The sequence below is a fragment of the Semicossyphus pulcher genome, unplaced genomic scaffold (assembly GCF_022749685.1).
Source record: "Semicossyphus pulcher isolate SPU_LCO1_2020_fin unplaced genomic scaffold, fSemPul1.0.p SCAF_11, whole genome shotgun sequence".
Taxonomy (NCBI): Eukaryota; Metazoa; Chordata; class Actinopteri; order Labriformes; family Labridae; genus Semicossyphus; species Semicossyphus pulcher.
The window spans coordinates 26,100,544-26,117,092 of NW_027211615.1; the positions used below are offsets into that span (position 1 = coordinate 26,100,544).

Consider the following 16,549-nt stretch of genomic DNA (forward strand, 5'->3'; position numbering starts at 1 on the left):
CAAATGAGTGATGAGCTCAAGCTCTGCCTCCGCCTGCCTGCTGTATTGAAGCCGGCGATGGATGTAATGGAGGGAGGGAGAGAAAAAAATCAATCTGCCTTTCACAAAGTCTTCATTAGTTTGCCTTTTGTCAAGCGGCTGGGTCAAACCCAATTGGGCTGCTTCCTCCAGCAAGGGAAAGGTCAAGTCAATAAATGTGTGTGTGGTCTGATACAGTTATACACACTCATACACACCACCTAAACACAGGGAGTATTTAGCACTTCAGCCTGTGGCGTGAAAGAGAGAAAACTTGTTAGGTAACATCCCCATTAAAATGCCAGAAATGTATCCCATTATCCTCCACGCTCTAGAAAACACCATATTGTGAACAGATGTCAGACTTCAATCACCTCGAGATTATACATGAAGATTTTTTTTTCTTCACACTTTGCAGCCATGGCACTTTGGTGTTTCCTCTCCTGATTAGATACGTGTGATCTCAGTCGGTAGAATTTAATTTACAAAACAACAAAAGCTCCATACCACGTAGTTGATAGCTTATTTGGCTCCATTTCAGGGCAGATAATGAAAGTAATCATATCACCAACACTTCACTGTTCGTGTTTCATTGTAACATCTTTGTTGTCAATAATTGAGCTCCTACTGGGGCGGCATTTTCCTGCCAGAACCATGTTTTTAACCAAACAGTCAGTCGCAGATATAGATTTTCTCCCTCTCTTCAATTTCATCATTCTCTCCTCCCCAGACGGCTCTCAGCTAATATTGATTAGTGTGTGTGTGTGTGTGTAGTGTTGCTTTCCAGGTACGCTTCCTCTGTTGAACATATTATAAACACTGAACACTGTTAACCACCAATCAGGCTCTTGGGAACGACACATTTATGACCCCCATCATGTCATGAATGGCTCCGCCGGGCTTGTTAGGAGTGCGGAGATCTATGGGTCGAACACAAGGTCTCGTGGGAAATTTCTCTTTTTATCAGCTTGAATTTATAGACTTGGAATTTGCTCAGAGGATAATCATTGATTAGTCAATGGCGGACAATGAACTCAATCATTAGATTAGATTGAATAATGGGAAATGAAGTGTTTCTGAGGATGATATGAATTTTGAGTGATTGGAAGTGCTCTGCATAATGTCTGTATCTGTCAGGGACTTAATCAGTACTATCTCTGGGGTATCACACTGGATGGTTCTATCAGTGCGCTCTCTGTTCTGGTCTTTGCTCTGCCTGCCTGATAAGGTGACTCAGCAGGAACTTTGCTCCTCTGGTGACAAAGAACAGATTGAACTTTAACGGTTTACCTGCTGTGGAAATAAATAAGGCAGCATTTGTGTCACAAAGGACACTTTTGTAACTGCAGTTGGGTTCATGTGGTCAGTGCTTGGGAGAAAAACAGGGTTTCATCACTGCCTTTCAGTGCTCTCGAGGTTTGTGTTCACTTGTTACAAACAAACTGAGAGCTGTAAGGATGCTGACTGGACAGTGGTCCATCCTGCTTTTACTGTTACCTTTGTAGTCATTCATGTCCTCAAAAAGATCTTATAAGGAATCCATTCATTTGGACAATAATAGGTCAAGACTTTAGTTGGACTGATGGGTAGAAAACTGCCCAATATGCATCTTTAGTGGAGTGGAGAGATAGTAACCACGTGGTCACTATGTTTGATTTGCATTTTTCAAGCAATGCCAAAATCCAGATTAAGACAAAAACTAGAGCTGCAATAATCAGTTGACGGAAAGTAAATAAACTGTACGATTATAATTACAAGAAATGTAAAGCAAAAACTGCTTCTTAAAGATAAAGATGTGCTGCCTAAAGAAAAGCTTTTGTTTGGACAAAAGAAGCAAGTTGGTCAAACGTCAGTTTGGTGCCTTTTGTAGATCAAATTTAAATGGAATAATCTGTGAAAATAACTGTTAGATTAGACGATAGAGGCAGTCTAGGTCTGGTAGTTCAGCTTTCACACCAGACAGAACAAACCAAATCAATCTGGCAAATGGGCCGGTGTTGAACTGGACCAAACATGCTGCTGTGGAAGCACTCAGAGTTCAGTATTTGCCTGTTAATGTCTACACCCAGCTTCCAATATCTAGTGTGAATATGATTGTGTTGTTTGTCTGTTCTTGTGGAAATTAAGTTTTGCTTTTAGTGATAATAATATGAAAAATGGTTATTTAGTATTCTGGTGCTCTGTTGTTGTTCAGCTCCGCAGCCTCTAACAGGGCACGCTGCTGTCTCAGTGGGATGAACTTTTTTCTACATTTCAAATGAAATGTTGAGCAGGTATTCTTGCAGGGCTTGTTAGGAGATGTTAAACTTAATGACCAATCGGATAACATCCAAACACCCAGATTTCCTCGCTTTTCTTTGCTCTTTAAATGCAGCCATTGTTGGCGCTCGCTCTGTGCTTCGTCCAATTTCCCTTAAACACAGAGCTACCTGTTAAACCCTCTTTTACCCCAAATCTGTTTTGTGTTTGACTTTGTCCAAAGTGGTGCTACAGAATAACTACCCCAACGTGTTTAGGACTCAGAGGCACTCCAAGGGAAGGTTTGGCAGGGTCATTTGTTCATCACGGGTGGAGTGTATCTTTTCATTCAAGTGATAAAATCGATTGTGTTATTCATTATTGATTTTTCTTGTTGTTTGTCTCCTTACAAAAGCACAAACATGACAGGAAACTTCTTGTCAGCAAACTCTCTTTACTCACTGTGTGGTCAATGTTTGATGTTTCACATAGAGCCCAGTTTGGTGGTAGCAGCTGCAGCTAGCATCATGGAAACAAAGTATTAAAGCCATATTTCTATCAGCAGAGACTGTAGGGAGGCGGCACCATCCGTTTTTTTCCAGCTGCACAATACTGACCCATATATGGCAGCTGAAATACTAAACCGTGCAGGAAATCCCTCAGTGATCCCTGAAGAACTGGTCCCCAGGCGGAGGGATGGATGTTGTCCTCTGTCTCTGAGCGCTGAGAACATGCGAGGAGACGAGGTGGAAAAATGGTTGGGTGGTGAGTTTTGCTCCAAACCAGCATGGGTCAGGGAGCTAAGTTTTGTAAGCAGAGATGTCAGGCCTTCTGTGGGCTGCATTTAAAAAAAAAAAGATTTCTACCGGCACAACAGGAATTGTGGCAACAAAAAAACCTTGTTTTCCGCTCAACTAAGCCTGCGCACGGGAATTGTACTGGGAATAACAGGCTGATCCGTGTGCCCTTAGGGATGATTGCATATGCATGTGTTGTGTTTTGCTATGAGACCAGAATATAAGAACACTGTTAAATATCTCAATACTTTGAATATAAGTTAAAAACAAAACTCTGTTAACTGTGTCAGATTTGTTCCAGTTTTTTAAAGCATTTCTGCCGACGATGCGCTTCAGGGCATGGATGCCTGTGTGATGACGTTTCCACTGTGACGTTTTGATGCCATTTATAGGATGTAGCAAGAAACCTGAGTGACTGATTTCCTGTGTGAAGGCCCATCATCAAGACTGAGGTTTCGATCCGGCACAATTCCCCTCAGTCATCCTAGTTTTTGGTGATGGAGTTTTGTTGGTTTTGGCACTCTTCTGCTTTGGATCAACATCACAAGAATATTTTGGGCTTTTCACAGCTTCCCATTAGGGCTCTGTCGATGACACGACAATAAAGCATCAGCGGACGTTTGTTTGTTTAAGCTTGGCTTTGGTTTGCCTTCTCATGTTTCGCTCTTTCACTTGTGCAAAGCAGTGCTTCAGGTGCTGTCCAGCGCTGCAGAGAAATTTGCCTCCTTTCATTTCCCCATCATTAAACTGCAGCTCGCAGAGGAAATTGCTGCACCTGGGTTACCGGCCATTATATGTGCACATTTGTAATTCTAATTGTTGTAAAGCGTCACTCATTTGCATGCCAAACCCCAGATAATACCGCTCGCACAGGTGGGACAAAATGCACCTGCAACTGCTGGACAGTTTGAGCCTTCCAGCACAGGTGCACCTGCTAACATTGATAATAGCTGCACTCCATTTAGGTGTGAATGGTATTATGACTGCTGGCATCTGATGGAACAGAGCCTTCATTTATGTTACTGTCTACACCTGTTATTTGAAGTAGTGTAGTGACGTGTCGGCTGAAAGGTGAGCCTGTCAGTGAGCTTAAGTGTTACAACATGTTGTCCATCCCTGACACTTTATCTAACCCTAAAACATGCCTTGTATAATGTTATTGGCACTCATGTCTCCTTTTTTCCACCTGTTCTTCCACGTTAGACTTTCCCCAGCCTTTCAGCAGTGTCCTTGCATAAGTGGTGTAATGGTGCGTAGAGGCTCCCGGCGTCTTCTCCTCACTAATATAGATGCAGCCCCAGGCTCTGGCACATTTCAAAATGTCATTTCTATTTCATGATGTTTAATGTGTCAAACCGCGCTCCCTCCCGCTCCCCATAAAGATATTCAATTTCTGTTCTCTGAAACACATAGATACTCCTGGTAACTGCTAAGTACGACTTAGATGACGCAAGAAGCTTTATTTTTTGATGCTTGTTTTCGCCAAGTTGATCATAGTGAATGTTTAATGGGCTCTTATTTATTCCCGTAAAAGGCTGTGTGTGTGTTAGTCTGTTGGCGCCCATGCACTTGCTTGTGCGAGCTCCCAGCAGTGGCTGTCTGGGCTCAGAGATAGGGTTGAGAGAGATGCAGTAATATATTTTTTTTTACAGAGGTGCACACTGTTTCTTACATCCCCGCATAGAGCGAGGAGGCGTATGGAGAGGGAGAGATTAAATCCAGGATATCATAAACACAGACATGCCTGGTAAACAAACCCGGAGCAACGGGATCAACAACCTTGTGAAGAAGCGTTTACAAAAGTTCTTCTGCTAACAAGCACTTACTTGATCAATTTTTACGTGTGGTGGAATCAATAACCCGCCTCTGTCTTCTTGTCTTTGTTTCCTCCACTCTTTGAACGTTTTGTTGATGAGTTATTTCTGTTGAGCTCAGCTCTCTGGTCTTTTCATGCAACCTGCAGCCGTCCTAAAGCAGTGATACGACGAAGATGAGCTGAAATATTGGCAAGGAGGCCTCGCTGTGTCGTTGTGCGCACTTTGCAAATCGAGGCTCAAAATGAAACAAACTCCTAACTGTGACGGGCGTGGAGAAGGGTGATGGAAACAGAGGGCAGTGCTTCTCTAGTGTCTCGGCTGCTTTGACGCTCTGCAGTTGGGGAAGTCAACCTCCTCCACCGCCCTGCACTGTGACCGTCTTTTCTGCTTACAGAGCTGTCAGCAGCCCAGCAGGAGAGGCTCTCAGTGGTGAGCTGGGATTTTATAACTGACAATGAGAAGGGTGCAAACTTTTACATTCTCTGACGGTGCGTAAATGGGATGTTTTGAACACCACAGAAGAAGAAGAAAGGCATTAAAACACGTGGAAATGAGACTCATGTAGTTCATCGTTGGGCTGACGCTGCAGGTGAAGCTATATTTAACAGTCAAAGCTGATTCGACTCGTTTCTTATTTGTCATTTGGGTGACATTACAAATACAAATACAAATAAACCTCTAAAGAACAAACCAAAGATAAAATTAGCTGCTTAAAGAAATACTCCGCAGCCTTTCTAGTTCTCGTTTGAGCTGTTCTCACTGACCAGCAGCTGTAATGTAGCGCTGAGTCGATGGGGAAATATCTGATGAAGCTTCTGATTTCCTCTTGAAGACACCTGGTCCATGTTAGCACTTCAGATGTGTGTTTATCTCCGATAAACAGGACATCACATGTTTCACACAAGTGCTGTGAAAGTTTTATGTCATATGATAAATTGCAATAACTTCGGAAAGATAAGAGATGTTGTATTTTATGCCTACGGAAAGCAGAGAGGATTTTGTCCTTGAAAAGTGATATTGTGATAAAAATGCATTTGCAGGGGTGCTGGTTTAGCTCAGTGGACAGAGCAGGCGCGCCATAGACAGAGGTTACAGTCCTCCACGCAGCCGCCTCAGGCTCGACCGCTGCTCTCTGCTCTGCTGCATGTCATCTCTCACTCTCTTCTCCCAAATATTTCTCTCCTATCAATAAAGGCAAAAATAGCCCAAAAAATGTGTTATATTGTTATATATTTTGTTATTATTATAGGTGCAACACCTGTCAGAAGGTTAGCTGATGTCACTCCTATTGTTTGTTTTCCTTAAAGTTATAATCTCGAAGATCTCAGTTTTGTTCTCTTTGGCGGCACCTGTTGCGATAAACGGTAATTGCAGGAGCACACTTCCCAGATATCAGTGTTGCACGTGTGACGTCCACAGTCGGCTCCGGTTGTAACTCTTGACTTTCCTGGCTGACGGTCGCTTTCCTTTTCAGACTGTTTGCTTCATCTGAGCGTCGAGTTTGTTTCTTTTTCTTTGGATTTTCACTTCTTGTTGAAGTTGTATCTGTAGTCATCCATCTTTTCTTTGTTTGTTCAGCCATAGTAGATTACTGTTTACACTTGCAGAGAGCCGAAAAGCAGCCGCTTAGCTCGTCTACCCTCTCTGGCAGACCAACCACTGCTGGGTGATGGAAAACACGTTACTAACTGGGCGCCGCTTGTCGCCACAGACACCCAGTCTGTAATACTGCAAATGCAAAGGCTTTCATCAGTGGGCCATAGGCTCAATTACCATTGTGTTACCTCATTTGGCGATAGATAGTGACTTAACAGACATTTATGTAAATGAAAATCTTGAGATGATTACTTTGAAGTGGCAGATGAACTGATTTTGAAATCGTTGCTTTAAACTTCTATTAAATGTCTCTAAAAATTAAATGTAATTTGTCTTGAAAGTGATAATTCAAAAGTTCACTTGAACCTTGCTGACAGATTTAGTGAAAAATCCTGCTGGGAACCTTCTATTATCCTCACAGGCCAAATAACACATTCCTCCTCTCTCCCCTTTCTACTTGTTTGGCTCTTCTTCACCTTTTTTATCTGGTCCATCATTATAACATGCATTGGCTTGTTTGGATGTTTTTAAACATATTGAAAACAGCTATTTAAATGTTTGATATCTCTGTAGCGATGTGAAGTTTTCTCTTTCCAGCCTGTAATCAGCTTCTGCTGCTTCCTGTCGACGTCTCTTCGTCCCTCCTCTTTCTCTCACCATCTCTCTGATTTTATCTTCCTCTCTCATTGAGACTGCAGCGAGTGAAGCAGTCGAGCATCTGCACTTCACCACACACTCACTGGGGATGCTTCTTTGGCAGGCAGATAGAGGGTGTGTGTTTGTGTGTGTGTGTGTGTTCTTGTTTGTGGGGTCCACATGCCGGCGGGCTGTTTGATGTCCTTCTCTGCCCATCCACCATATTGTCACCTAACTGCCCTCTTTCTCTCCCTGTCCCTGTCCCTCTCTCTCTCTCTCTCTCTCTCTCTCACACACACACACACACACACACACACACACACACACACACACACACACACACACACACACACACACACACAAACACACACAATGCACAAGGGCGTTAGCCATCAGTACCTCCCCAGAGACAAACTATCAGTTTCAGCTTCACTTTCACCACCGCCGCCCCTGTGGGAACTCACACACCCGTCTCCTGTTTCTCACACACTCACACGCACACCCTCAGTTACAGATTACTTAAGACACCCTGGAGCACACCGGGTCATTAACCCCTGAATCTTTGCACAGCAGTTAATGATTTGCCATCATCCCTCTGTGTGCATTAATGTGTGTGTGTACAAACAGCAGTGTGAGGTACACACGCCGACTCGATGGCAGGTTTCCATTTGAAGGAAGCATCAGTGAACTTTTGTCTCTCAGCGCTAACCTGTGCTAGCATGCCGCTTGGCTCCGGCTCATTGTATTAATTACACATATTTAGCTTCATCATAGTGACAGAAATGTTCACTGAGCTCCTGCCAGACTTTGAAAGGACTCATCAGTATTATCTCATCAAGTCTCCAGTTTTTCCATTAAATATTTGTTTTGTGGGAATTTCCTAGGAAAAAAATGGAGTTTGATTAAAGTGGTGTGTGTTGCTGTTTTAATAAGCCAGTCCAAAATTATGTTAGCTAATAGTCTGCATCAATGTAATTGCTTCAAGTAAATTCCTTCACCTTTACTTGCAGATCAAAGTAACTGATACTAAGCTCTTGGCTTCAAATGCACATTTAATTTTTCAATTTGCCAATTTGCCCTTACTATTTGTTTTCTCTGTTTCCTCCAGCTGCAGAATTTTCTCCCTGCTCCAGTTTTGTTTCCTTTTTGTTCCATTTCCACCGATTACCTCAGTTTCCTGTTGTTTCATCCCTGTAAAAAAAGTAGTCGATTGTTATTTTATCCAGAGGGAAACTATTGCGCAGCTGGTTGCGATTCAGAAACAGAAAAGGGTGCAAATGCAGAAAGTGCAAATATAAACAGAAAAGAAACGATGAAAATATTGCAAAAAACGAATGTACACAATGCAAAATAAGACTAAGTCAGTGTTACAAGGACTGTCCTGATGAGGCCGATGACGACGTGTTTGAAAGCAGGCGCGCGCTGCAGACGTATGTGAGGACAGCGGAGGAGCAGCGCTGCCTACTCCCCGAACAAAGTATCCAGAGCCATGTAGACAGAGAGTCGCGTCAGTGGCGGTCCAATATGCTCCATGATCCGCCGTTGCGATGTCGCAACTCTCTCTCTCTCTGGCTGTGAAAGTACCGTCAGTCAGTCAGTCAGTCAGTCAGTCAGTCAGTCAGTCAGTCAGTCAGTCAGTCAGTCAGTCAGTCAGTCAGTCAGTCAGTCCATGTGCTTGTTTCATTTCTTTACTTAATGTTCAGGTTTTCTTCCATGATCTCTCTCTCTCTCTCTCGAACAGAGGTCGTCTCCAATCGTACAAATCATACATAAACCTGTCTGTGAGCCTTCTGAGACCTGAAGACGGACCAGCCAGTCTTGTCAGCATATTCTGTTTTATGTTTTAATTAGTTTTTATGGGGTTGAAGTAGAGAATTGGCACTTTAAGACTGTGTCCAGAAAGTCATAAAGAGAGGAGCTGGAAAGCAGAGGTTTCCAATCTCAGTTTCAGCTGTAGAAGAGAAAAAACCTCTTGTAACTGTTATAGTTTAAATCTTGAGGCCCTTATCCTTTTAAATATTTTAGTGTCAAATTGTAGCTTTTAAAATTTCAAAGTTGTGTTTTATAATTTACATTTTTGAGGTAGTTTTCCTATTTTTATGCTCAAAAGAGGCTCACATCCGTATAGAATGAAGGGAAACACTTGCAGGAAATGTGTACATTTGAACTTGGGCACGCCCTGAGTTTGGGTCTTTTTATTTCCTGCTGCTGCGTGTTAGCATGCTGTTGCACAGGTTCTCCTCCATTAGCTCTCCTGCTGACAGGAAACTGTTGTAGACGAGGGCGGGGGGCAAGGTTCTTTCTGTGTGAGCGTGATCCTGTATGCATGTGTGTATGTGTGCTTGTATGTCACCGGTGAACACAACGTAGTTATTAGCGCACCGCCTGAAGCTGATCAATAGCCTGAGAGAAGAGGCGGCGTGGGGGGGGGACAACAGAAAATGAATTGCAGAGTGAGAGGAGGAGTTTATTCTCTACTCAGCAAACTCACATAACCTTTCCGTACCAGATCTTCAGCCGGCATGTGTGTCACTGCAGAGATGAGAGCAGGTGTGTGTGTGTGTGCTTAAGATCTTCCTGCTAGATTGGACTTGATGTTAGTGTCCCAGAAAGCCACTGCACCTTAAACACAGAGCCAATTAGCATGGTCATTGTGTGACGGAAATAGCCTCAGCCACCAGATCCTAATGACAGCGGTCAGCCTCGAAAATCCCGAGCAGTTAATCCAATTAGAGTCAACACATAGGGATCCTGAGCGTTCAATCCAATAAGAGTTCACACACAGGGATGTTTGGTAGTTAGCCACTCTGAATTACAGAACAGCACCTCTCATCTTAAATTACCGGGGATTTTGCGCAACATGCCAAATAGTGAAGTTTCAAGCTGTGTTAGTTAATAAACCTGCTCCTGTCCCGCCCCACCTGTTCTCATGTTATCACGACAGATCTTCATTTAAATGTCGTCTTTGTGTAAAAATGCTCCAAACAAATGGGTTGTTACGAGAGCAGGGCTTAAGTGGCATATAGTAAGCCCGTCGTACCACTTAGCCTTCCCTGTAGAAAACAAAGAAACAAGACTGAACAAATGGATGCAAAAACAATAAATGTCTTACTTGGATTTAAAAGTAGCTTAAATACAAACTGCGTGCAGGTTTATACCTAATGCATTAGGCAATAGACTATGGTGTTATGTTCATACCTCATCCTTGCTACACCCAGAAGGAAGGTTTCACTTGTTTTGTTTGATAAGATCTGTAAGGGCGTGTGCAGCAACGTTTGATTGACACATGTTTGACTCTCCTATGACCTTTGTTGAACTTGTCAGGGCGGGGTAACTGAAACCTTTTTTTATTCAAATTGGTGCAGAGAGCTTTGTACACGTCATGGGATTCTAGCATAGCCAGGCCCACCTCCAACCTGAGCAGGGATCTCTTTTAACCCAGGGAAAACTGCTAAGACACATGTGATGCTAGCCTTCATGCTAACACGTACATGTATGATAGTAAGTTGTATGTTGACACTATAACAGAATTATCCCATTCCCACCTAAATTAGCGTGTTGACGCAGGTGTCTCTTTTCTGCTGCGTCACCGTCTGCCGTCACAAACGCACTGCAAACAGGCTTAGTAAACAATAGTACGCACAAAGAACATTATACTCTTTGGTAAGCAGCATGGAGGCTAGTGAAGATGTTACAGTGCTTAGGTCTTTATTGTATCTATTACTCATTCAGTCTATTTATCAAACTCGGCACAGACAAATTTGGAGCGATGTTCGAGCGCTGCTCGGACAGAGACGAGCAGAATGCGCTTCATAGCATCGCGCCGGAAAGGGGGCGGAGATTAGTGGGTCGACCCGGGTTTTTTGTTCCCATCATTGCTGATCGGAGCTGAGGCGATAATAACCCGCAGAGTCATTTGACCCTGGTCTGAATGCCGATTGTCGCCTTTCCCACTAAGCTTAAAAGACGAGTGTTAGCAGGTATTTTGACCCGTAGGAAAGGGGCTTATGTTGAGTCTTTTTAGTCACTAGTATTGTTCAATTTAGAACACTAAACCTGTAAAAGCTGCACTTATGTAAATTGTAAAACTATCTCTATCTATTATGATATATAATTTAGGTAATTGTAAGAGAATGTGACACATGTTTTGACACTTTCAGCCTTTCAACTAACTTCACTCCATCTGCAGCCATGTGAGATTATCACAACAACTGCTCAGCCCATCCAGCATACGAGAAGGAGGATGACAGAGTAGAATAAAAATATGTTCTGCTTGGCGTTGCAGTCTGGGGTCAAACAAGACCAGATCTGAACCCAGCCTCCAGTCCCAACGGAAACAAATAAACAAATAGTTGTTGTGCGGACTGTTTCACTTGAACGCTTCAGGGCACCTTGAAACAGACACTACCTTGTGCATCTGTATGAGACACCGAAGGGAGGCCATGACAAGTGTCAGTGTTTGACGACCTTGGGATGTAAAGGCGCTTGTAGGATTAGTTCAAAAGAAAACGTGCAAAACTTTCTGTAAGACGTAGAACAAACTGTTGTGTGAGGACATGCTGCTTTGGAAGATGTGAAATCTCATCACTGCCTTGATTCAGTTTCTTTTAACAGTCGTTCTGTAAAGCCAGCGCCGGTTTGTTTACACTGTTGTTTAGTTTCCTGTCATCTCGATCCCAACATCCTTGAACAGACCTTGGATCAGCTCCAGTCTTCCTCACGTGTGTTGCAGCGTGTAGAGTGGGAAAACAATATCAGAGTAGATCTCTTAATGTGACATGCATATAGGAGCGGTAATTAGCAGGCTCACTAGCTTTAATTAGTGGCTTTAAATGGAGGAAAGCTATCGCTAGCTGTCCTTTTGATGTGTGTGGGAGATGTTATGCAAACCAAGGGGCTTTTGTTCTGCGTTCGTGTGTGAGTGTGTGTGTGTGTTTATAAGGAGGGCACATGTGAAGATAGAAGAGCATTTTTGATCTCATGTGTTATCCACTTGTCAGAGAGGGTTAAACCGACACTTATCACTGCAGATGTTCTATCACGATGCATGTAGCATATGTTTATGTGCGTGTGATGGTACTGCGGTTATCAGAGCGCCTTTGTACGAGACGCATGCAGCTGGAGCTCAAGGGATGAGAGGTAACGGCGCTAATTACGCTTCCTCTATCCCTCTGGAGCATAATATCACATTTTCCCTCGTGCACTGAGATCTAATAACCCGTTGCTCCATGAAAAGCGTGAAATCAGAGTCTATTCATGCACAGGGCTCTTCAGCCGGCACGATGAAACCTGCTGAAGACCATCTCTGACTGAGACGTTGACAGTTATGCTCACAATATGAATAAAAGAGCAAACTCTCAGGAGCATCACACAAGTGTGTCGGTATTTATTCCTCTTCACATGCTCATGGCTGTGAATGAGGACTTGAGCAGCACTTGTAGGCAAACGGCAGCTTTTTGAAGTGATTTTTAAAGATACAAAATTAATTTGAAGCTTCTTTTCACCCCCTGTTGTGTGCCTGCCTTCTGTCAAATATAAAAAACATTTTCTTGTCATCTTTTGTCACTTTGTCCTGGCATGTGACCTCCATGTTCAGTCATTAATCTGGAGTAAAAAGACCTAAAATTGGGCTTTATTTGCACTAAATCCATACTTCGGAGGTGTATTTTTCTGATACTGGTGCAATAATATAATATAAATATAATATATAATAATATAGTATCAATTCCAACCTGCTTTTAGAGCTGTTTGCTGGGCCTTTTGGACATAATTTTGGACATAAGTTTTAGATGTTACCTTGGCTTTAATGAGCATCTTTACTTCCAACCTTCCAACATTTCATACACCAATAGATTCATTGATAATCAAACCAGTCTTACTAACAGCACCAGACATGATTTCGGATCAGCTGGGCCAAACGAAGCCAGCAAACTGTGGACAGATTTGTCAGTGTGTCTTTCAAACTCCACCGGCTCCACTATATCATGTGGTGATCTTTTTTAATGGTAGTTGTAATAAAGTGCAGCCTCTCACCATGTGGGTATTAAAAACTCATTCATATTTTATAGCACCTCACTTAAGCCTTTCCTGCTCTTATCCTTGTACGTGCAATGGCTGTGAGACAGGTGGGATGTGTGTAACATTACAGAGAAGCAGATTGGCAGACCGGCTCTCTGCTGAAGGTTGGGTACCTTTCAGATGTGAACTGAAACTCGTACCAGCACCCAGGGGACCATTTTTTCTGTACTCATTTCTCACTGTAAAATATGACTCAGAATTTCTTAGTTTCAACTCTTTTGATTATTAAGGCGAAGAACATTTTGTTTCAAGCATGTTACACACCGCTTCCCTCCCGTAGCCGTCCCTTAAACCTCCAGCCTGTCATATTCTGTCACCAGGACATAGCTTAAGATTGCTCGCCAGCTTTGCATTATAAATATTACAGCCAGCATTGTCTGTGTCGAGTTTTGCCAAAGTGTAACCACAATTGCCGTCATAGCCTGAGCCTGTGGTGCACCGACTTTGCAGAGCCTGCACACCATGTGACAGTTAACTTAGCCAGAAGGTACAGCATGTACAATGCTAAATGTTTTGCCCTGTGGGCAGTCGTTGTTGTTTAAATCGTCAGCTGAAAATAGTGCCGCTGGATAATAGTTATTACAGTGCACGGAGATGCAGCGGACCCCTATGTGTTGAACTACTTTGACTTGACGTAGCCTCGCTCTCTTTTCCTCTACATACCTGATGCGCTCTGAGGTTCTGAAACTTTCACAGATTGATTCTGTGTGATTTATTCTTGCTCGTACAGACATCATTTGGACAGAACCCTTGAAAGTGTTCAAGCCTTTTTCTACCTGACTGAAGTTTGGATTTCTTCACCACCTACCCAATAATCCGTTGACCTACTGGTTCACTTCCTGTTGTGGTTATTTGTATTCGCCTTTGACATAATCACACTCATTTGTTGTGTGAGTATCTGTCCTCGAGTGGGCTCGCTAACAGTGAGTCAGCAGCAGCGACAGCAGTAATGCCACTCAGCACTACACATGCAAACTAATGCACACTCATTCATGTATATGTTGTAACAGGATACCCACCGTACTGCGAGGGTGTGTTGTACAGTAATAAGAGCCTCCTGGAGGGATTTAACAGGCTGTGTATCAGCTTCACAATCACATCAATGAGTCCGTGTGTATAAGGTGTACTACTGTATGTTCAGGTGGACAAAGCTGCCATTGTTCTGTGGTGGATAGTCCTCCCATATACACTATAGGTTACAGAACAATACCAGTAGGATCCCATACAGGGCAACAGCACACTATCAGTGAAGTGTGTGTGAACAGATTTTCCGTCTGAAGGAGGATGAAGGGTGTTAGTGTGTCTAATCCAGAGGCAGGTTCTAGAAAGCTTTGTGACCAGGCTATGTAACCTGGATTAGCAGAACAGATAAATCCAGAGCAGGAGGAGGAGGAGCCTCATCTGACACTGGAACAAGTGTCTGGAGATTTAAAAACTAGTGTTCACGCTGCTCTGAAGCCCCCAGACAGCACAACATTAAAATGAGATGAACGTTCAGTGGTTCCTGCTGGGGAACAGGGGGTTGTCAGCAGCAGATACTGGGACTCACACTGCTCCTTCTGGCAGGAAATGGTGTGATGTTTGTGTTTTGTTTTAGCTGGGGTGAGCCAATCAGCCATCTATCGCAATTGGCCGACAATTTATACAGGCCATTTACCACCTGATGCACAGGATAACATCATTAAGTATACTGCTCGTCCTCTGAATGATTGCAGACACACTCCTGCGTGTTTGGACATTTTTATATTTCAGATTTTCTATTCGTGAACAAAGTAAAAAAAACAAACTAAGCGGTTGCAGAATCATAATGATTACCTTCGGCTTCAGGAGAAGCTGCAGGTCATAAGTCATCTTCCAAACATGCGAAGGCGGACGGTCATTACCAGTCGTTCAGTCAAGTCAAGTTTCTGATAGACAGATTGCTAAACGCTACTTGTTACCTCTAGCTAGTTAGCTCAGTTAGCTCCCAGTCTAGAAGCCCGTAGCACTGGGTACGAGTATCAGTTCTTTGTTCCCTGCTTTTGTATATGTATGAATCCTTATCTCTTAGTTTTAAATACCATGAAACTGAATTATTGTGACGTTTTGGACTGTTGATCGAAAAATATCTGTACACCAATTTGGGCTTTTAAATTGAACAAAAGTGACATAGATGCACATATTTAATTTCCTAATACGTCCCCTAGAGATCACCGATGTGTGTATGTGTGTTCCTTAAGATTAGATTAGATTCAACTTTATTGTCATTGCACAAGTACAAGTACTGAACGTCTAACCAGAAGTGTAAAAAAGCTTTAGGCCGACTCGTTGTTGCGGATCAGTCTAATCGCCGATGTGTCGTCTGCAAACTTTATAATGCTCTTAGAACCATGTACCAGTCTATAGTCGAAGGTGAAGAGGGAGTAGAGGAGGGCTCAGCACATGGCCCTTAAATACTATGTTCATAGACCCATGTATCATTATCAGATTGTAATTGTAAAGAGTTCGTATTAGCCTTTAAAATCCAGTGTAATTTGGGCGAGAGAAAACCCCATCATTGTACAAAAATGACTTAATTCTCTGCTGCAGCTCAGAGTTGATTGTCCCCTTTAACTCTCTTCATTTGTCATCTTCTCCTCCCTCCTCCTCCCTCCTCCTCCTCCTCCTCCTCCAACTCCTCTTCCTCCCTGTCAGATGATGAAACATGCGTGGGACAGCTACAAGCGCTACGCCTGGGGTTCCAATGAGCTCCGGCCCATCTCCAAGCAAGGCCACTCCAGCAATCTATTTGGTGAGTGAGAGACTGCACACACACACACACACACACACACACACACACACACACACACACACACACACTGAACGCACAGGATTGATCTCACGTCTCCTCCACCAGCGACCCTGGCCTTTTAGATTAGCAGCCAAATTGGCCGTCAGTGAGAGTCATCCATCTACAGCTGCCTCTAAATGTCAACTTTATCATATATTTATATTCTGTTTGTGCTGCTCGCCGGTTGTTGGTGTTAATGAGAGTGTTGACGTGGGGCATCTTACTCTGCCCGTGTTTCTTCTCCTCTGTTTCATACAGCTGTTTTCTGAAAGCACACAGCAGGCTGCATGACGGCTGCAGGGCTTCATAAATAAACATTACATACACATTCACTCACATGTGTTTATGATACTTGTCTTTCTGCTGTGATGCTGGAAAACATCCAACCCCCAGTTTGGTGTGTACAGTTGGGATGTAAGAAAATATCAGTACCCTTTAGTATCACAATAATATGTTTTGTGATACTGTATCGTTTCTGTTTTAAGTTTAAATTAATAATTTACATGCAAACATATTAATGCCAGCGGTTCAATCTGTGTTGTGTTTGAACCTCTGACTAT

General features: G+C 43.1%; 1 protein-coding gene across 1 annotated transcript in view; it reads left to right on the plus strand.

Moving 5' to 3' along the window:
- The window catches only part of man1a1 (mannosidase, alpha, class 1A, member 1), a 163,631-nt gene that overhangs the window by 26,222 nt on the left and 120,860 nt on the right, over positions 1-16,549 (plus strand). The window contains exon 2 of the mRNA XM_069655905.1: positions 15,854-15,950. Coding sequence (XP_069512006.1) covers positions 15,854-15,950 — 97 coding nt within the window. The remainder of the gene's footprint in view (positions 1-15,853; positions 15,951-16,549) is intronic.